Below are 12,587 nucleotides of genomic sequence, written 5' to 3' on the forward strand. Positions count from 1 at the left end.
AACAAAATGCCTCATTAAGGCCCTAAGTCACGTCGATGGTTTTTGAGGTACGGTGCGGTCAAGATTGTTGACGGGACATGAGGCCACCTTGACAAAATCTGAGGAGGAACTCCTAAGAAGTCATCTGGAGGCCCCTCCAAAATGAGTCGACCATGACCTTGGCAACACTGACACTATGGGGGGCAGGTGATTCGGGACGTTCCTTCGACTCGAAAGACTTTTCTGATACCCGATGAGATATTACTCGATTAATGCCCATTTAATGGAGTCGTAGAGTCTGACAACTGTTAGTATGCAGCTCTGATCGAAGGGCCGCTGGAGTATAAGCTACAGTTCACAGTGCAAATCCAGGCAAAATCCGACATTATTCGGCTAATATCCATTTAACAGAGCCATAGAGTCTGGCAACTGTTAGCATGCCAGCTAAGGCCGAAGGACAATTAGAGTATAAGCTATAGTTCGCAGTGCAGACCCAGACGAAAAAAATTATGGTTAGTCGGCTTATCCTTGATTGACCAAAGATCAGTTGATCTAAAATAAAGTGGAGATATGATTATGCTCTACCTCAACTACCATGCTTCGAACTTGATGAGATGCTCCACAGAATGATGACCCACATCCCGAAGCAACAAGTTTGCTGTGCATGGCTTCTGGGGATGGTTGCCAAGAAAAGCAACTCGGACCCGCACAGTTAACTCCTTTCGCATGATGAAGACTACATAATCAGACTCAGAAGTTGGAAAGCAAGTGTTGGGGTAGGTCTTTGTCACCTAACTGACCTCACCTAACCAACCTCAACCAAAAGCCTACCTCGAGAAAAGCTGACCTCATCAGAAGACCGTGATCTCTAAGAAGCTGATCTCACTAGGAGGCCGATCTCGTCTGAAAACTGAGATCGATAAAAGTACGATCTCGATATCATCTAGCATGACGATATTGTTTGAGTTGAAGACTACATTGGCCAACGACCAGCCTATTTCTCTAGTAGCTTCGGTGAGAAACCAATGTACTTGCCTGTCATGACAGTCCTAATCCGGAGATCGGGTCCCTCAACTGCGTACGGCGTCTGATACTTCAGGTTGATCATATACCGACCTGACTTTCCAACTCTACTTGACGAGCTCGGGATTGCTGGCACGCAAAGTATTCACCTCGGGCTGCTTCCAAGCTCTTTCATCTTGCTCCAGCTTGTGGCCGATCTGGATATTGACATCGACCAAACTATCAGAGGTCAAGTGAGGTTGTCATACAGTCACATCAAGCCGCATCATCTTGAGATCATACCCTAAGCAGCCCACTCCGCACTGTGATAGGACATTACAAAGTCATTAATTATACTATGTACACGTGATGAGGCCCACGCCGCGACCATCGATATGTTGGACAAAAGGCATGCCCACTGATGGTGCCATTTAAAGATACCCCCATGCGGCTCCATATGACAGGACGTTATTAGAATATATTCCCATCCTTTCATCCTTCATCCTGTTCTCTCTATAAATGGAGTTAAGAGAAGATCCCTAGGAGGTATGTGTATTTCAATATTAGGAGTCCAAAAACTCTGCCTCATTCACTTCTCCTCCACTTTTTGAGTTGAAAATTGATTTTGAACGTCGAGTGTCTTCGCCGGAGCCATCTCCGGCGTAGATTTCTCTTGCAGATCTCTCTGCTGCCATCGAATGTTGTTGGTCGATTTTTCTGTACGATCTGAGTTGACCTTGCCTCTGTTCGTCGCACCGCAAGCCCTCACTCCCATTCTCGGCTCTCTCGACTGTGCCTTCTCTTCGGCAAGTGATCTTTCTCAATTAGTTTTTTATCGTTCCGCACTCAGATGCGACGATCCGACGATCCCACCGGAGACGAGCCGCAACATCGGTCACAAACCAAATGTGCTCTCCATATGTGTTTGGTTCATGATCAAAATTGGTATCTAAGTGGATTGAAATAAAAATCAAAATAGTTATATTTTCTATGTATTTGGTTCATGATTAATATTTAAAAAATTAGAGCATCTCTATTTTCAAAATCAAAATGAGGATGAGACTTTTCCCAACCAAGCCGTTGGGATGGAAATTAATCACTCTCGTCCCATTCGAAAGTCAAATTCATCCGATTAAACATGTCCTGAAAGATAATGCTGGTATGAATCTAAAATAACTATGCAAGTAATCTGAGAATGAATTTATTATTAGATACCAATAATTTTCTTAAATCTGATCACTGTAAAATTTTATTGCAGGAAAATATTTCTAATTACCATAACGGCCTGTTTCAAATCGACGAGGCCAAATTTCTTGAATGAGTTACACTCAATGAAGAATTATGTTAACACAGCTGGAAGAAGGCTCGCATCCATTCAATTTATCGTCGTTACAACATCAGCGACCGACCCCGAGGTACTTGTCCTCCAAAGTTCGCTCTCTGTAAACCCGTACAAAGCGTCCCCCTACTACCTCTCTCTCTCTCTCTCTCTCCATGGCCGCGGAGGACGAGGAGGCGCCGGCGCCGGAGGTCCCGGAGCCGGAGCCGGAGGCGGAGGCGGAGGCAGAGGCAGAGGCCCTCCGTCTGAAATCCCTGGCGGAGGAGAAACTCCGGTCGTCGTCCCTAAAATCCGCCCTCAAGTACGCGAAGCGCGCCGCCCGTCTCCGCCCCGACCTCGACGGCGTCCCCCAGATGGTCACCGCCCTCAAGATCCTCCGCGCTGCCCCCTCCGACCACTACAAGGTCCTCCGCCTTCCCCCCTTCTCCCTCCCCTCCTCCATCCGCCGCCAGTACAAGACCCTCGCCCTGGCCCTCCACCCCGACAAGTCCTCCTCCTCCACTCCCTCCGCCGCCACCGCCGCCGCCGAGGCCTTCAAGCGCGTAGCTGACTCCTTCCGCTTCCTCTCCGACCGCGGCCGGAAGCGCGACTTCGACCTCTCCCTCCGCCTCGCCAAGGAGAAGGAGGCCACGGCCTCAGCGGAGGGGCCCGTGGAGACGTTCTGGACCGCCTGCACCACCTGCCGCCTTCTCCATGAGTTCGACCGCCGGTACGTTGGGTATCGCCTCGTCTGCCCTGGCTGCCGCAAGAGCTTCCTCGCCGTCGAGGTCCCCCCCTCCACTGACGACGATGGTGGCAAGCCCGAGAACAACGGAGGTGGCGGCGGCGGTAGCGGTGGCGCGATGATTAGGGTTACTCGGTCCAGGTCCAATACTAGGCCTCGGATTCCCCGATTTCCACCCCTGGCGGGAGATGACAAGAGGAAAGCTGAGGTTTCTAGGGTTTCTACTTCCCCGGTGTCCAAGAAACTCTCGCAGAGGTCCGAGAAGACGCTGGCCGAGATGCAGAAGGAGCTTGCAAAGGGGAAGGTGAAGGAGAAGAAGAGAGAAAAGGAGAAGGAGAGTAAAGAGAAGAACGCTATTGTGCCTAGGAAGCATAAAGACGACGACTTGAGCTTGATGGCAGTGGAGGATTCCGATTTCTATGATTTTGACAAGGATAGGACTGAGAAGAGCTTCAGGAAAGGGCAGATTTGGGCTATCTATGATGATGATGATGGGATGCCTCGGCATTATGGTCTAATAGAAGAGGTGTTCTCTTCGAATCCATTCAGAGTGAAGATGAGTTGGTTGGACATCCAGAACCATGGGGATGAGTCCCTGATGCTGTGGGAGAAGTCAGGATTCCACATTTCCTGTGGGCGGTTCAAGTTCGGGAGGAAGGTTGACATTGATTCGGTGAACTTCTTCTCCCATTTAGTTGAGTGCGAAAGGGCAGCGAGGGATGTATATAGGATTCACCCTAAGAAAGGGTCGGTTTGGGCGCTGTATGATGAAAGGACTTTGGGGGGCAAAGAGGGGAGGTACTATGATATAGTCGTGTTCCTCACAAGCTATAGTGAGATGCATGGTTTGAGCATGGCTTATCTTGAGAAGGTGGAAGGATACAGAACCATATTTAAGAGGCAGGCAATTGGTTCTCATGCTGTCAAGTGGCTTGAGAAAGATGATGTTAGGCTGTTCTCACATCAAATTCCCGCTAGGAAGCTCTCTGAGACAGAGGGACTGAATCTGCCTAGAGACTGTTGGGAGCTTGATCCTGCCTCACTTCCTCCGGAGTTGCTTTCCATTTGTTGGGATAGATAATATGCCACTCTTGTGCTGTCATTACTGTATAGGATATGGTGTTTTAGAAGCCAAATTCCCTATATGAGCTGATGATATTGTTTTGCCACCCCAGCTGTTCTTTCTAGTAGGTGATTAGAAGAACTCAGATTGTCTATGAGCTGGATTCCTTCTGGTGCTTGTCTGCTTAAACTTAAAATTATCCTGCTTTCATCTGATTTTACATGTTAACTACCTATACAATGTTCACAAAATGTGGTTCCTGTTCCTCATTGAAATTGGTAAGCACAACCTTAATGACCTTATTGCAATTTGAATGCTATGAATGTTCTTTTTAACACTTTGTACATGGTTTGAGATCTTCCTAGGCTTTTCTATTTTTACTGTTATTTTTAGTTTGTAACCTTAATATGAGGCATAAAGCTATATGAAGTAAGAATAAGACATCAACAAGTCAATATGCTTTGATATTGCTTCATTTTGCAATAGCAGGAAACACATCACATGTGAACGACTCTCCTTTTCTTTTCATGTCATTGATGGAGGGGATTTTTTAGACCTTATGTTAACCAGTGTATATAGAAACAGTATAGCAAAATGTTAAATCACCAAAAAGATGCCCTTAATAGAGTCAATTCACATATAACATGATTTCATATAAGTATATATTTGCCTATAAAGGTTTACTACAATTCATAAATTGGCTCCTTATTTATCAATTTCATGCATGTTTTGTGATACTTAAAATCTTAATTAGTTGTTGCCCTCTGATACCTTTTTACCCATCTTAGACCTCATGTACACATTTGATATGACATGAGAATTGCTGAATATATTGCACAATGAAAATTTTTCTGGGATAGCACAGGGGTTTGTTTTATTCTCATAGCATCACTGACAAAGGTGCTGAATACTAGGTGGAGCACTTCTTTTCTGTGCAGGTAGTCTGGAGCCTCATTTACAGTTCACACACGATGTATTGCTTCCCCTCAAGCATTCATTAAGCTAGCTGGACAAGTTGATATATGAGTTGTTTAGCATATAGGTTGATAAGGGCTTTGTTGCTGTTTGAGGTGCGACGCCTCGTGTTTTTGTAAAACATAGAATGGTGAACCAGATTTTTTGAAACACAGAATACACGCACTTGAAATGAAAATAATCTACTCATGGTAAAAATGCTTATTTTAGCTTCTGGAGTCATTTGACAAAAACATATGACAATTGCTGAATCAATGCGTTACTAGGAGCAACATGTAATAAGATTGTTCACTGTCACTTGTGCCAGGGTTCCATATCATGAGGTTCAAAAGTGTTTTCATACTGCAGAAAAACATGTTTATGGTTTTCCAGGGTCGACTTTGAAAATTGAGCATGACTATTTATGGAAAATTGATAGCACTTTTAGATTAAGCATGTAATAATATGTTGAAGTAAGTTGTATATTCAACATGCTTTGATTAGTTTCCAATTATTAAGTTCTATATGATAAATTCTATGGTAATATCATGGTTAATGAGATGACTGAGGCTGTCTTAATAAAGCATCAGAGAGCTCCATAAGTTCCTCATATTTTGTTAAGCACCGCTCTTCAGGCAATTTTAATTAGTCATATCTTCTCTCCCAGTCTTGGTGGCAAGGACACCAATCGTCAAACCTTGTCACATTAATTTTCAATTTCAGTATAAGCTCAGAATTGACAAATTTATGTATTGTATGTTAAATAGTAAGGCAGTGTTGATTTACAATATTCTCTGTCTTATGCAGTTACAAATGCTTCCCATTTGCATATTTGTTTTAGATTTCTTTTGTGGATTATTAAATTTGCAACTGCATTCTCATATCAATCTTGAAGTGATTTCTGTTTGCATTTGGTGCATCAAGACAACAACATACTGATGCTTATAAATGGGAAGTAAAAATCATTTATGTGGTCAATCCGAGCTTTCCAAAGCTGTTGGTTGTAACTTTTTTCTTAAGCAATGAATTATTAATCGATTAGGAATTTATAGAAAATCTCTTTATTGCTAGATCATCTGGGAGACTCTCTGTAGCGTATAAGATAGATTCTACTAATGATGCACTCATATAGTGAATCCATCTTTATATAATCACTGAAATATATTGTGTTCTTACCCTATGCCATCCTTGTGCAACAAGGGTAACTAAGCCCTTATAATGCTAGAAAAACCACATGCTTAGCACTTATACCATACCTGCCCCCGGTGGTGATTCCATTTGGCTTCTTATTATATGACCTTTTTAAGGTGATGATCAGTGAGAATATGGGCATTTGACAAATATTGTGTACACAATATGCTTATGGCAAATCTTATGGGGATCTGTGAGAGCATGTAGGCAAGTGAGCTACTACTTACTTTGTCCCATTTTGGAGCCAATAGTGGTACTCCTGTCATGTTGATTTATTAAAAACAACTGCTACTAGGAATATATTGCATACACAATATGCTTATGGCAACTGTTATGGGGATCTGCGAGAGCATGTAGGCAAGTGAGCTACTACTTACTTTCTCCTATTCTGGAGCCAATTGTGGCGCTCCTGTCATTTTGATTTAATAAAAACTTCTGCTACTAAGAATGACTATCTTCAAGATTTATCTTTTCCTGTTTGAAATGTCTTAACGGTAAATGGAAACTACTGTTCTTGCTAACGGCAGGCTGACTTTAATTTTGTTGCCCTTGTTCAAATACCATGATCTTTTGGGTGTACACATAATTCAATGCATGCCAGTGATTTTGTGGGAGGCTGTTTAGGTGGTTATTTACAATAGGTTTGCAATTATGAATTTGTTTGTTCTGGACATTTTCTAGATGATTGCATTCATTGTCTAAAATCACACTGCAGTTATGCTGCTAAGTATTTTGGAACACCATAGTATCTTTCTTCCCCTGCATTAGGTCTATGCCCCCTCAACTTTTCTGGGCTATCACATTATACCAATTACTGTCTGGAACTTTAAATATTGTTACATTCTAGTGTAAAGAACAGAAGCTGTATCTGTCATGTTCTATGTAGCCTATTGAATTTGTGAGTATTTGCTTAGAAATATATTCATGCATCTAGCTGAAATTTTTATTTAACTTTGGAAAGATGACAAAGATAACATACACTTGCTAAAATAATTATAAGCAAAAATATGCTTCAAAATCACTGGTTTACTAAATTAATAAGACAGATCCCAAAATTGATTGTATACTGGGCAAATTCCTGGAAGATTGTATCAGACCCTTAAAAGTGTCTTTGCACAAACAACAAGCTACTCTCAAATTTCTTAATTAATAAATTCTTTTAAATTTATAAGATGCATCAACAGAGGATGCAGCTCTTCAAGACTTTTAGTTCATAATGGGCAGATGTTGGACTAGATTATTTCATGAGGTGAATAAAAGATGCAAAGATTAAAAGCTATGAGAATTGCTAGGTGAACATCCTAGGCGAACTCTTTCACCCTCTCTCTCTCGTCTTCTCTTCTCACTCCTATTCTTTCTTTCCCTCTTCTCCTCTTCCCGCTGCCATTCTCTTGATTTTTTTTCTTCTTCTCTGTTTTCCTATTCTTTGTTTATCTCCTTCCTCCTTGTGGCCAACCCCATGCTAGATCATCATTAATGCTCTTCTCCTTCTGATCAAGATGATTGCAACTCAAAATCGCAACTGCCACAGAGGATCACCATTGATTAGATACCACAACAAATGCCTGTCGTCTCTCTCTATTTTCTTTTCTTCTTCTTCTTCTTTATTTTTTCCTTTCTTTTTGTTTTTCATTTTTGCTTTGCCCTATATTTTTACCAATTAGATTAATGCACATGAATAGTTTAGGGGCTCAGGGAAGATCCTTAACCCTCTATTTGGTACGAAGGACGGATTGAAAAAAAGATGGGTAAACGAGGATGGATGAGGGAGAGGATGGGTGGATCTTCCATCCATCCTTTTATGGACTTGTTTGGTTCATAGGAAGTGGAGGGAGGAAGATGCAATTTTTAGAAAGTGGAGAGGGGCTTCTTGTTTGGTTGGAGTTTTAAGAGAACAGAGAATGGTAAAATCTCTTTTCGTAGGAAGATATTTTTCATGTTTTATAGAAAGTAAAAATTTATGGGAGAGGTAGATTTTGGAACATCCCATAGGATGAAATTGATGGTGCTTTTTCTTTTCAAAAATATCCTTTTAAGATCTATGGCTAAGATTTTGCCAAATATTTCAATAGATGGTTAGAATGAAATACTGAATAGAGATATATGCCAAGGTTTCTATTCTCTTCTTACAAAAATCTTAAAAAAGTTTATATTAATATTAATATTATAATTTTTATTATATTTTAATATTATTTCAATTTTTGTACTAATATAATATTTTATTAATATAAATATAGTATTTATATAAATATTATTAACATAAATATATTTATATTAATATAATATTATATTTAATCTATATTAATAAATTTATTATATTAAAATATTAATATTATATTAGTACAAAAATTATTACGATCTTAATGTTATATTATAATATATTAATATAAATATAATATTATTATTTATTATAAAGTTTAGGGCGTGCGGTCGTTTGGCACATGTCCAGCTCGATCCTCAGGTCGGGGTGTGACAGACATTTTTATTAAAGTACCCTTTGATAAAAAAATATATTATTATTATCAATTTATAATATTTATTTATATTAAAGAAGTAAGCAACATTTAAACTTATAATCTTTATGATTTATAATTATATAAAAAAATTATATAAATATTTAATTTTAATTTAATTTAATAAATGATTTATAAATTAATTATGAATTAATTAATTCTAGTTATATAAATAACTAATTAATTTATAATTTAATTTAAATAGTTAATTAATTTTTACAAATAGTTAATTAAAAATAATAAATGTAAATAAAAAAGAGAAGATAATTTTAATTATTTAATTATAATTATGTAAATTTTATATTAAAATTAAAATAATTAGTAATAAAATTTAATAATATAGATAAAATAAATATATATAAATTATATGAATGAAAAGGTAAAGAAGTATTATAGTTTTGTTAAAAAAATTAATGAGGGATAACTTTATCAATGTAGAAATCCACCCATCATATATTCCATCCATCCTTTCCGTATCCTTCTAATTTGAGAGGATACAAATTGATGAACCAGGTTGGATGGAGGCCATCCATCGTTCCAATCCCATCCATCTTTCCTTCCATGACCCCAATCAAACATAGGATAAGGTTTCATAGAATCCACCATGATGAGAGATTTTATTGATGGTCTAGAGAAATTATATTTTTAAATTCATAGGTACGGCTTCCCAATTTACAAAGCCATCAAAACAACTTCTAGATCAAATAAGTGAGAAATATTGGCATTCTTCTCAAAACAATAAGAAGTGAGAAATATTGGTGAACATAATGCTCTGTTAGGGGACTCCGAGGTCCCTCCTTCCCCTTAGATTTTCCAACAAGGACACAGGGTTGTAGACTAAACAATAAGACCCAAACTGAAAGCATCCTATATCTGCTTTTTGTTGCTCCATGAATTGATTTTGATGCTTACAAAATATTTGAGGGGGTTACTAATGATTTTGGCTTGAAAAAAGATTTATTGTATTCAGAGGCAAAATCATAATTTTATTAAGTTTTGATTCGAAAGCCTCAAAAGCAAGAACAGAAGATTTGTGATCTATTGGAGGTAATTTCATATTTTTTGGATGTATATTTTGAGAGAAAATCAAGTTTAAAGAAAAGTATCGACCCTTAAGGTCGATCCTTATCAAAAGGGGCTGAACGGCATGCTATTTTTGGTTGGCACACCCAAAGGGGACGATCCTATGAGTCGACCCCTATGCCAGGGTCTTGAGTCGACCTCTGTTGTCTGTGCAAGCCAAAGATACAAAACAGTCACTTTCTGTTCTGCGTCACAGGGGTCGATCCTAGGGGGTCGACCCCTGTGCAGGGGACGACCCTATGAGTCAACTCTTGTGACGAAAAATCTTCGTAACGGCTAGTTTTTCAGCTCGTTTTGATCGCATTTAATACTCATTTAAAGCTCTCCAACGGCTCTAATCCTGTTCAGATTTTTCTCTAGCATCTATTGAAGATATAAAGGCACTTAAAGGAGGAAAAAAGTAAAGAGATTCAAGCATTCATTTCAGTCCTAAGCAAAAAGTCCTCTTCAAGCAAAAGAAGCTTTTATTTCAAGTTCACCAACCCTTCAAGAGCTCATTCAAATCTTCAACAACCTTGAGGAGAATCAGAAAAGCTTCTTCCTTGTTGTGTAAAATGTATTTAAAGTTTTATTTGCTCATTAAAGGAGCTAAACTTGTATTTCTTTGTCATTAACTCTTATACTCTGTTTTTGCCTTGTTCTTTAGTTTTGGAAGGATTCCAAAACTTGGATAGGTTGATCCGAACCTTAAATTGGATATTAGATTGGTTTGTGTCCGAAAAATAAGTGTTCTAGCTTGGGATAGCTAGAGTCGGAGGTACCGACGTTGTATTCTTGTTGAATACGTTTTAGTGATTTTAAATTCTCAAGTAGGAGCTTGGGGAGTGGATATAGGTGCAAGGTTGGCACCGAACCACTATAAACCTTGATTGTTTGTGGTGTGCTTACTTACTCTCTATCTAAATTTCTTTATTTTCTTGCATTCTTGCATCTCATTTCTACACTTTGCTTAAATCACTTCATATAACTTGCTTATTATTATTTAATCATTATGGTTTCAAATTAATTTTAAAATTTTAAAAACCCAATTCACCTCCCTTTTTGGGTTGCATAGCTGGGCAACAAGTGATATCAGAGCTCGGTGCTCTAGCCCTACTTTGATTTAACCATCAAGGAGCTAAAGATCTATGGCAACTCAAGTTGGTGCTTCACTAACCGAGGGACAATCCACAAACTGACCTCCACTTTTCAATGGGTCAAACTACATTTATTGGAAAGCTCGGATGAAAATTTTATTCAAGCACTTGACTATGATATGTGGAGTATTATAGTTAATGAACCACACACACCCACTAAGATAATTGATGGTGTAGAATCAACCAAATCTGAAAGAGAATGGGATGAGGTTGACAAGAAAATGGCTCAACTCAATGCTATAGCCATGAATGTTTTATATTGTGCTTTAGATGCTAATGAATTTAATCGCATTTCAATATGCATGTCGGCTAAGGAAATATAGGATAGGTTAGAAGTAACACATGAAGGCACTAATTAAGTTAAGGAATCAAAAATTAACATATTTGTGTACAAATATGAACTCTTTAAAATGAAGCATGATGAATCAATAACTGAAATATTTACTTGTTTTACGGATATTATTAATGGTCTAAAAAATTTTGGTAAGTCTTATTCTAACAGCGATCTTGTGAGAAAGATTCTTAGATCTTTATCAAGGACTTGGGAGGCTAAAGTAACCGCAATTTAAGAAGTTAAAGATCTGAATGTTTTATCCTTGGAGGAGCTACTAAGATCGCTAATGACACATGAGCTAAGCATGAAACAACATCAAGAAGAAGATGTTAAGAAGAAGAGGACAATCGTCCTCAAATTCACTGCTCAACTCGATGAGAAATCCGATAAAACAGAAAATGAAGAGCAAGATGAAGAAATAACCCTCATCACTAGAAAGTTTAAAAGATTTTTGAAGAAAAGAAATAAGGGATGAGGAAGAGGCCACCTACAAAAGGGGAGCATAGCAAAGAGAAGGATAAGGAGCAGCCTCTTATTTGTTATGAATGTAAGAAGTCACTTTAGGTCCGAATGTCCACAACTTAAGAAGGGCCTCAAGAAGTACAAGAAAAAGACTATGGTGGCTACATGGAGTGATAGTGATGAGTCAAGTTCTGAAGAAGAAGATTCATATGAACAAGTTAACTTGTGCCTTATGGCACATGAAAATGAGGTGAACGCTGAAACTCCTAATGACTTTATTTTTGAAGAACTTCAAGAAGCATTTTATGATTTAGTTGATGATTTAAAAAAATTAGGAGTAAAAATTAAAGAATTGAAATCAAAGAATCAATCTTTACTAAAAGAAAATGAGATTATTTCAAATAAAAAATTAGTCTTGACATAAGAAAATCTGAATTTGAAAAATGAAATTGCTAAGTTAAAACTTATGGTAAAAAAGTTCACTCTAAGTTCAAATAAACTTCAAATGATACTTGATAATCAAAATGCCATTTATGATAAAGCCGGTCTTAGCTACAATCCTTTAAAGAAACAAAAATTTTTGAAAATCATCTTTGTGAACTCATCAAGCAACAAGTTTTCAAATATTACTTGCTTTAAATGTGGTAAAGTAGGACACAAATTCTATACATGTTTCTCTAGCAAATCTGAAAATTCTAATGTGAAGAAAATATGGGTTCCAAAAGGAACCATTGTGACTAACTAAAGAGAATCCAAGAAAACTTGGGTACCTAAAGTCAAAACTTGATTTTTGTATGTAGGTGTGTT

At 38.2% G+C, this 12,587-nt stretch overlaps 1 protein-coding gene across 1 annotated transcript; it reads left to right on the top strand.

Moving 5' to 3' along the window:
• The first annotated feature begins 2,373 nt into the window (after nt 1–2,373).
• LOC105061170 (uncharacterized) lies at nt 2,374–4,338 on the top strand. Its single transcript, XM_010945139.3, has one exon. The coding sequence runs from the start codon at nt 2,476–2,478 to the stop codon at nt 4,123–4,125; it is 1,650 nt and encodes a 549-aa protein (XP_010943441.1). The 5' UTR covers nt 2,374–2,475; the 3' UTR covers nt 4,126–4,338.
• Nucleotides 4,339–12,587: the final 8,249 nt, after the last annotated feature.

This window comes from Elaeis guineensis, chromosome 12 (assembly GCF_000442705.2).
Source record: "Elaeis guineensis isolate ETL-2024a chromosome 12, EG11, whole genome shotgun sequence".
In the NCBI taxonomy this organism is placed as follows: Eukaryota; Viridiplantae; Streptophyta; class Magnoliopsida; order Arecales; family Arecaceae; genus Elaeis; species Elaeis guineensis.

What these genes read in the sequence shown, in the direction of transcription:
- LOC105061170 (XM_010945139.3), top strand. Translation starts at nt 2,476, where the DNA reads ATGGCCGCGGAGGACGAGGAGGCGCCGGCGCCGGAGGTCCCGGAGCCG.